Source organism: Anneissia japonica, unplaced genomic scaffold (genome assembly GCF_011630105.1).
Source record: "Anneissia japonica isolate Jap-2015-1 unplaced genomic scaffold, ASM1163010v1 scaffold288012_len1326614_cov192, whole genome shotgun sequence".
Taxonomy (NCBI): domain Eukaryota; kingdom Metazoa; phylum Echinodermata; class Crinoidea; order Comatulida; family Comatulidae; genus Anneissia; species Anneissia japonica.
The window spans coordinates 1,188,599-1,198,816 of record NW_022756612.1 but is presented as its reverse complement, the minus strand read 5'-3'; the positions used below and the strand labels follow the sequence as shown (position 1 = coordinate 1,198,816).

At 33.0% G+C, this 10,218-nt stretch overlaps 1 protein-coding gene across 1 annotated transcript in view; it reads left to right on the top strand.

The window, feature by feature from the left end:
* Window positions 1-10,218, top strand: part of LOC117124301 (fibronectin-like) — a 61,105-nt gene that overhangs the window by 16,118 nt on the left and 34,769 nt on the right. The window contains exon 4 of the mRNA XM_033270486.1: window positions 5,627-5,911. Within this exon, the coding sequence (XP_033126377.1) occupies window positions 5,627-5,911 (285 nt within the window). The remainder of the gene's footprint in view (window positions 1-5,626; window positions 5,912-10,218) is intronic.

Below are 10,218 nucleotides of genomic sequence, written 5' to 3'. Positions count from 1 at the left end.
TACCTGGCATCACCGGAGGATCTTTGTAATTACTTTTTCCCCACCAAATGGAGAGTTTATGGGAAACAGCAGCATCATTCATGTGAATTGATGTGATAAAACTCAATTGTTCGTTAGCTTGATTTTGGAGTCATCATTGGAGATCTTCTTTGGCAGCTGATCCTCTTAATCTTCAAACCAGGGACCTCCTCTCATTTATGTTGTTTGCTGATTTGCTCCATATGGCTCTTCACACTCTCAATTTGGTGGGAATTATGCACCAAGTCTGTTGAGGTTAACGCAAGTCTTTTTTTCCAAGTTTACAACCTTTTGGTTACTGAAAAGGCTGTCAACAAACTGCTTAATGTACAAAGTTAATTGCTTGGACCATCAGTCCACGATTCAGGTTGGTTGGTTCGTTGGGGTGATGTAACATAACTTTTGTAGCATAATGATTAAATGAAATTATCTGTTTCTTGAAAGATGTAGGTGGAAGATTTAAACCATGATTTACTTTTTTGTTTGCGAGCTTAATTGTATGGACGTTTTTATCTCAGGTTTGCAGGAGTAGTGTGTCGAATGTTTTTAACTGGTTTTGTCATCGGCACCTAACAACTCTTACTTCATTTTCAGAACAAGGAAGGTAAACTTTTTTATGAATTAAAACTGTGACTCCATGGAGCAGTGTATAACATGCACCAGAGAACTGCATGCTACAGGCACTGCTGGTGATGTTCGGACTGTTATAGCATTCATCCCATTCAATCCCTGTTAACCTTAATAGGGTTTACATGAGACGGTGTCTTAATTAATAACCATTGCATTGTTTTGTTGAATAAGTGTTAGGATATGATCCAGTATGATGCCAAAATATCGTAGTACCTAATCTTGAGTCCCCCTGTTGACGGAGTAATTCGTAACTGGAAGATCGGATCAGATCTGAAAGTTTTTGGTTTGCTGAGGACAAGGTGACCTCATGGAAAGTATTAATTGCAACATCAACTTAGGCAGATATGTTAACACCATTCAGTTAGTGGTTTCTGCTATACTGTCTGTTACAGATCTCAAGAAGGAAAGGTCTGTCAAGTAATGGAACATCTCAACAAACACTGCAAACTGGTAGATCTTTCTTTTCACTCCAGTATACAACTAGTTTTCGAGTCCTTTAGGAGGTCATTTTTACACACCAGAACCAAACCAAAGGCAGGTCACTACTATAGCCCAGCTACAGCACAGCAAGACCACAAACTGTCTCAGTCAAAAACGGCTGAGATGGCTTTGCTCAGCTAAAATCAGTGTTTTGCACCCTGCTGTTAGTTTGAACTCTAAATGTCAAATGGATCATTCTTGACAAAGTTTTCAACAAATTATTCAACTGTAGCGGGTTTAAAATATTTTGTAGAGCGCTGCATCTTCAAGAGTATTGTGGGTCAAAATGTCAAAATTTAAGAAATATACATTGGTATCAGGTGCAAAATACATTTAATTGATTTTTTTTTTCTAAATTGAACACAAGGTCTGAATTTTTAAATTAGAATGCCGCAGCATCACTTTGTCAGACTGCTAGTGTTTATCTACAGAGAGTGTAAATCTAGTAGAAGTGATTTGAATGAATGGATTTGTGGATTTTATCAAAGTTTTCATGGCACCATCCCACAGAGGAAGGATCCAGACTTTTTTTAAACGAGGTGGCAACAATTTCTAGGCCTAAATGATTATTATTGTTGTTATTATTATTATTATTATTATTATTATTATTATTATTATTATTATTATTATTATTATTATTATACAGATTTGCAAAAGAATATCCAGTGGTAGGTGTGTGGGGGAACAAGATTTCTGGGAGGGGGTTTTCTTGTGCGCTTATTTTCTTCCCAATGCATCACTGATCCCATTATATGATATCAGATAAAATAAAATGATATTGTATGATATATAAATGAATAACGATGATCAATTTGCAATTTTGTTTGTTAAAAACTAATTTTCGGCAGCGGCCATTTTGAAATTCAAAATGGAGGCCCTAGAAGTGAATAAAAAACTGGCATCCATTTTTTTCTTAATCAGTGAATTATTTAGATATGTTTAGACATGTTTGCCAAAAAATTGACAAAGTTAAAAAATATGACATATAGGTAGGTCTCGCTGTTTATTGAAGCTCTTTAGACCATTCCAGATCTGTTCATTAACCCAAGGGACATATAATTCCTTGAGATTACCCGGAATCTTACAATACTTCTTGATAATAGCCTTACGCGTTTCCATGCTCAGAGATCTTTCAAATTTGTCATTTACTATTTTGGCAATCTTTTCAGATAGGTCTGGCCCCACATTGTCGTTAGAGCATAAGGATGCACCTATCAGTTCAAGAATGGAGGCTACATCCTCCTCCATCTCTTTCACATTCTCAAATTCATCTCCTCCAAAAATACTGAGGGCATCATCTTCAGAAATGCAATGATTTGAGGTAGGCCTATATGCTGTATTTGCTTCCTGTGAAGCTGGTGTGTCAATTGCTTCATTTAAAGTCAAATGTTTTGGCTTATCTCTAAGCTCGCCCAAAAGTCTATTAGCCTCTGCCATGCTACGCTGCATAGCAGCTAGCACGCTCGCAAGCGATGGGTCATTCGCTGTTGGCGATGACGGCGAGTTTCCTTCTTCGCTCGTCTACGGCGGGAAACCCACCCCTAGGCCTAGTCTCGTAATCACTGTTATCCATTGAGAAAACCGCCCTGTTCTAGAAACTAAAAGCGGTTTATAGTGTCTATATACTTACCTGAATTGATCAGTTTGCGTGTTGTGGAACAAAAACCAAGTCTCTTGTACTACTCCGTAACGACATAGGCTGAAGACGAAATAGAATTAATATAAACCACTCCTAATGTAAATTTTGTATAACTAATTTAATATTTCGATTATTATTGCATCTATATGAATATATGGCTTAATGTTATAATTTAATACTTTAGTCACTTTCGATTTTCTATGTCATTTATATTATTTGTATTATCTAAGTACAGGTAGTCATTCGATGGAGGTACACACCTATTTGGTGACAGTGGTTTAGGCCGATTTTTTGCTTTCCTGGCAGCTAATGACATGGTCTATTATGTACTTGTCAATGTTATGTTTGTTTCATTTTTTCTGATTTGTATTATATTTTGTATATTGTATCATTTTGCCTGAATAAATAATGATAATAATAATAATTAAAATTTTGATTATTATGGAAGATTCAAATTTATAAATATAGGCCTACTTGTTTCCAAATCGCAGCCCAATTTTCACAGGATCTCTGCGAAACTGTTTTGTAGTGAAGTGATCTGAACACACACGAGTGTGGGCTACCTTTTCAGTGATTTCATTCTTTCAACTTTCTAAAAAGAGATGGAGCTTTGGGAAAATATTGCAAGCTTGTGCAGTCTTTAATCAAATTGCTGCACCCCATAACAACACATCGTTTCGGATTTTTTTTTCTTTTTATACAATAGTTTCACTCTACTGTGTAGAAAAAACAACAACGGAGTAGTATCACGTGGTATCGTGACGTAACACTGAAGTATTCTATGACTTTTTCACAAAGTGGCTACCGGAATTTGATTTGCGACAGAAATCTCTACAGAAAATACCATGTTCCAAGATTACTTGCAAGCTTGTGCCGTCTTTAATCAAATTGCTGCACCCCATAACAACACATCGTTTCGGAATTTTTTTTTCTTTTTATACAATAGTTTCACTCTACTGTGTAGAAAACAACAACTGCAACTCGCGCGAAGAAATGTGGTTCCCCTTATAGAGTACCACAGTCGTGTCGTCACAACACCAGGTGGCACCCTGTTGTCAACCAGGCGTTGGTTACTGTTAATTACGCCTGAATGACTTTATAGGCTTTCTAAAATAGGCATTTTAAAACCTATTATTTTACCATTAAAATGTACTAAAAACACAAAAGCTCGCATTATATTTATCGAACACACATTTAATCAACAATTAAAAATTACAAAGAAAAATTAATATATAACATCTTAATAATTAGAAATTGGGATCAATGCTTTGTAAGTGGACACAATGGGTCTGGTTGAACTCATTTTGTGTCGCCGATAGCAACGGAGTAGTATCACGTGGTATCGTGACATAACACTGAAGTACTCTATGACTTTTTCACAAAGTGGCTACCGGAATTTAATGTGCGACAGAAATCTCTACAGAAAATACCATGTTCCAAGGGGAAAAAATAATGCCACCGGCCAGTTATCGGAAAGTGTTATATATCATTTTAGATCAATGCAGATTACATAACATGAATTTATAGGTCATGTCATATATGCACACAATTAATAACAAACAGATCAGAGCATAATATTAAATATTAAATTTTGGCCATAGTACTGTGGGTGCCTCACAAATTGACATATCGCTTATAATACCTGTGAAACAGCTCTGCATAAAGATGGGGTCTCATATTCGTGTAAATTATTTAATCAGCCTAAGATCTGTGGTTCAAGTCAACACTGTGACAATTAACCTTCGGTGCTTTGAACTCACCAGTGCTGCTTTAAGCTTCAAGTAGAAAATGACCTAATGTATGATAATGATAATAAAGATTTGTTTTAAGAAAAAACACGCATACAAATCTATAGTATGTTTTATTTCAGATTACTAAATTGTGTGTTAATAGTAAAATAAAACTACATGCACTTTTGAACATTTTAAAGTCCGGCTTCGGTGGAAAAATAATTGTTGATAATTTGTACTTACCTTTCTAAGACTCAAAAAAAAAAGTGTTTGATAAAAAAAAAACTCAGAATTGGCTAATTTATATACATATTTTTAAACTCTAATCTGGGGGAAGATTGAAAAATTCTGGTATACGCCTATTTTTCCTCAAGTTTTTCAAAATTTAGACATCTGTTGTACGGCATATTATTAATTTCTGCCTATTATTAGATGAATGCAGATTACATAACATGAATTTATAGGTCATGTCATATATGCACACAATTAATAACTAACAGATCAGAGCATAATATTAAATATTAAATTTTGGCCATAGTACTGTGGGTGCCTCACAAATTGACATATCGCTTATAATACCTGTGAAACATTAGCACTGCATAAAGATGGGGTCTCATATTCGTGTAAATTATTTAATCAGCCTAAGATCTGTGGTTCAAGTCAACACTGTGACAATTAACCTTCGGTGCTTTGAACTCACCAGTGCTGCTTTAAGCTTCAAGTAGAAAATGACCTAATGTATGATAATGATAATAAAGATTTGTTTTAAGAAAAAACACGCATACAAATCTATAGTATGTTTTATTTCAGATTACTAAATTGTGTGTTTATAGTAAAATAAAACTACATGCACTTTTGAACATTTTAAAGTCCGGCTGCGGTGGAAAAATAATTGTTGATAATTTGTACTTACCTTTCTAAGACTCAAAAAAAGTGTTTGATAAAAAAAACTCAGAATTGGCTAATTTATATACATATTTTTAAACTCTAATCTGGGGGAAGATTGAAAAATTCTGGTATACGCCTATTTTTACTCAAGTTTTTCAAAATTTAGACATCTGTTGAGATGCATATTATTAATTTCTGCCTATTATTGATTTCTTACATTATATCATTTTATTACTTACAGGTCCTTTCCCACCAACACTGGAACCTATCAACTATTACAACGTGTCTTCTATTGAAATTGGTGTTAAACCCCCTACAAACAGTATTGTGCATTCATTTAACGTGTCCATTCAGCAGCAAAACCAGACCAAGATTACCTATTTGCATGTACTAAACCTCGGCAGCAGTGTGACAAATTTTGTGATTCCTAACCTGGTGTCAGGTGGAGTGTATGAGATAAGTATGGCGTGTATAGGATATAATCAACATTCTACCTCATCATGGAGAAGGATTAAACATACTGCAAGTAAGTAGAGACTATAAATAAAAAAACTGCAATTACAAACGCATTTGAAGTTTCTGTGTAAAATGAACATAATGGTATTGGCATTTGCAGGATGGTGCATTTTTTTTATCAGTTTAAAAAACGAAAAGATTAGAGAAAACAACATAGAAAACTATAGCAGTATATATAATAATCATTACTACAATATGCAGTTTAGTATTGACCTTTATATCAGAATGCTAATATACCTTAATCTATATCCCTGGTATACAAACTTTTGATATGGTGACCCTTATCTCATCATAGCTAACTTGGCGACCCATTATTCGTTTGAATATTGTTTTCTTTAAAATTGTCTCTATGGAAAGCGTATATATAGTTCTAATTGAAGTTATCTTTATCATTATCATTATCGTTATCATTACCATTATCATTACCATCATGATTATGATGATCATCATCATTACCATTATTATCATAATTATTATTATCATCATTATCATCATTGGTATCATTACCACCATTATCAGCATTATTATGTGTCACGTTTTTGTGTTTTGTGTGTGTGTGTTGGAGGGGGGGGGTGCGTGTGTGTGTGTGTTGTGTTCAAAATATCTATAAAATAAAAAACCCCTACACAGATGAAGGTTACATGGAATGTATGAGCCAAGGATGAGGTGATTAAAGTTTTGTGACGATCCGGAGAAGGGTGTGCATATGAAGACCATTCAAAAGAAAACATTCCTACCAGATTTTTCCAAAACTGATCAACTTATCTGAATTAAACTTTTGTAAAATTTTAAGTTACAAGGAAGAAATTGTTAAGTGTTGGTGACGATCCAAATTCGGGTGTAAATTTTAGAGTCACTTAGAGAGCAAAGGTCCTAGATCTAAATATCCAGAATAGTTTGTCATGTATCATTAAAGAACTGTTTAAAGATTGGTGACGATCCTAAGTAGGGTTTGGTCCTCATATCCAAATATGAGGACCATTCAAAGGAAAACGTCCCGGAGAAGATATTTCAAAAACTAATAAACTGATATAAAAGAAACTTTCTTGACATTTTAACCAAGTTGTAAGGAAGCAATTATCCAAGTTGATGACGACCTTAATTCGTGTGTGCAATTTTAGAATGGTCTTCTTTTGTTTTTGAAAACATCCCAACCAGATTTTTCCAAAACTGATCAACTTATCTGAATCAAACTTTTGTAAAATTTTAAGTTACAAGGAAGAAATTGTTAAGTGTTGGTGACGATCCAAATTCGGGTGTAAATTTTAGAGTCACTTAGAGAGCAAAGGTCCCAGATCTAAATATCTTTAAAAAAATTATCAGTGGATCTAAATTACATTTTCCAGAATAGTTTGTCATGTATCATTAAAGAACTGTTTAAAGATTGGTGACGATCCTAAGTAGGGTTTGGTCCTCATATCCAAATATGAGGACCATTCAAAGGAAAACGTCCCGGAGAAGATATTTCAAAAACTAATAAACTGATATAAAAGAAACTTTCTTGACATTTTAACCAAGTTGTAAGGAAGCAATTATCCAAGTTGATGACGACCTTAATTCGTGTGTGCAATTTTAGAATGGTCTTCTTTTGTTTTTTCAACTTGCCTATATAATTTTTGGGTGTTTCAATGCAGCGAGGCACTTATTCGAGAGCAGTGCATATTAAACAAAATACATTGATATATTTAGCATCAATATTGATATATTTAGCATCAATAGTGTGGATTTGTATAGCACCAGTATCCATCAAACAAGATGCGCATGGCGATTGACATGTAGACTAGCAGCTCGATCGTCTATTTTCTAAGGTTATATTTAAAAGTTTTATTTCATTTATCGAAAATAAGGCTGAATTTTTATAAATGAAGGTGGATCTCCATCCACATCATTTCTATGGGACTGAATAAAACTTTATTTTAATATATATATATATATATATTTATATTTTTAATATCGTGTTATGGTAAATCATGTAATTCACATAAAGTACCAGTGAACCAAGCAATACAGGTGTAATTAATTTAACATAACATTAATTTTAAAATTGAATAAAATCATTAGTTTATCATCTCTACCTTCATTACATTGATGTCTTTTATTTAAAAAAAAAAAGACATTTGTTTTTAATTACGATTGATGGTTCTTTTTAAAATATATGGTTTATTAATGCAAGTTATTTCAATTTAGAATTTAAAATTGAAGTGTAATATTTATTCCAGTTAAATTTAAAATTGAAGTTTAATGTTATAATTAACTGGTAGGTCTTTTACTGTACGTAACACATTAGGAATTGCCATTTTTATTAAACAGTCTGATCAGATTTGGCTTGGCCTAGTTCTAGAATGATTTCATTAGTTTCACTTCTAAAATTCAAATCATAACATCAAAAATGGTATAATTTCTTGAACATATAAAAATATTTTAGACATCAGAATTCTAATTTTGAAGTTTTTTAAAAGCTGAAATATTGATAAATATAGGTTTTTGCGTGTGGCAGCTATTTTGAAAACAATGATGGCCGCCAAAATTACCTTTAATGAAATACTCATTTCCATGGTGACCTTTAACCTAGTCGGCAAATACCCTTGTCGTTAAAATTCGCACCATGAATTAATTTATATATGATGATCATATGTTTCAAATATCAGTTTGGTGTCTTTACCCTTAACGTTAAAAAATCGATTTGAAAAGGACTATATTTTTCAATTTGTGACAATATCAGTGTGTAAAATGTGACATAATTAATTTTTTCAATAACGGTATTATTAACAACAATTTGCCTAGAGCCTTGAAACTTATAATTCTAAATCAACTTTTTGTGCTTAATCAACTTTTTGTGCTTATTTCATGCAAGCAGTTTGTTAAGGGATGCACTATTTATTTAGTATGATATTGTGCCCCTAGCCCAAGTGCAAGCATTCCACAATTAAATTGTGTTAATAATAATTTCAAATGACTATAATATATTATCCGTGTACTGTATAGAGCCATGAAACCTTTCATTCTAGGACAACTTTTTGTGTTGATTTCAGTTATGCAGTCTTTCAAAGGGATACATTGTTTAATTAGTAGGATATTTTGCCCCACAAATAGCGCAAGTGCAAGAATTGCACAATAACATTGTGTTACTCTCGAATTCAAATGGGCATAATATTAACAGTGTACTGTCTAGAGCTATGAAACTTCAACTTATAAGAGAACTTTTTGTGCTGATTTAAGTTATGCAGTCTGTTAAATAAATGTATTGTTTAATTAGTAAGATATTTCCCCACAAAATGTGGCCCAAAAGTGTATTATGGTGATATTGATATATTTTAATGAGCATAACATTAAAAGTGTACTCAGAACCATAAAACCTTTTAATCAAGAACAAAATGTGTTGTGTATTTAATGTGTATGGTTATTTAATTCATGCAGTCCGCTAAGGGACACAATCTTTAGTTAGTAAGACATTTTGCACCAAAAAAATGGCCAAAGTGCAAGAATTGCATAGTAACATTGATGAGTATAATATTATCAGTTTACTACGGTCTAGAGCCATGAAACCTTGAATTCTAGGAATTTACCTTTTGTGATTATTTCAGTCATGTAGTCTGGTTAGGAACACATTGTTTAATAAGAAAATAAGTTCCATGTTTAGAGTCAAATTGTATATGAAATTACACAGAAAAAAGAATAAATCCCATCATTAATTTTGATTATTATCCCCTCATCATTATTATCATCATCGTCATTATTATATATTTTTGGGGGCATCCAGGTAAACAAAGTTTACAATGACCTCTGGACCCTTGTAAAACCAGCAACATTCTACCACATTGCGTTTCTCCACTTTTTCACAAAAATAGCTGGATAGCTCTTGAATGTTAGTGCTCTATATTAGGTATGTCTTTATCACCTAGATTTGTACATCGATGTACCTACATGGTCTGTCCAACATCAACTAAATTAGAGTCGAGTGTAATCGCATTACGGTCTACCAATGAAACACAGGATTTATTTAAAACATTTTAACTATTCAAGTGATAATACAATTCATCTAGAGCGTGATAAATAATTTATTATGCTTCAGGCTGAATTTTGTAGGCCTAAGTATTAGTGTAATTAACCTTGTACCAGCAGTATGTTTTTCAAACTCAACGTTATTTGTGTAGGCATAGGAGGCCTACTGTATTTACAAAGATAATTTATAGCATATTGTACCCTACGTATTCATAGAACATGTTTTATTAGTTGCATAATATTGTTTATAGTTTTCAATACCCTGCCACTTTGTGTAAATATAATTACAGTATAATCATTGTTATTCCTTATATA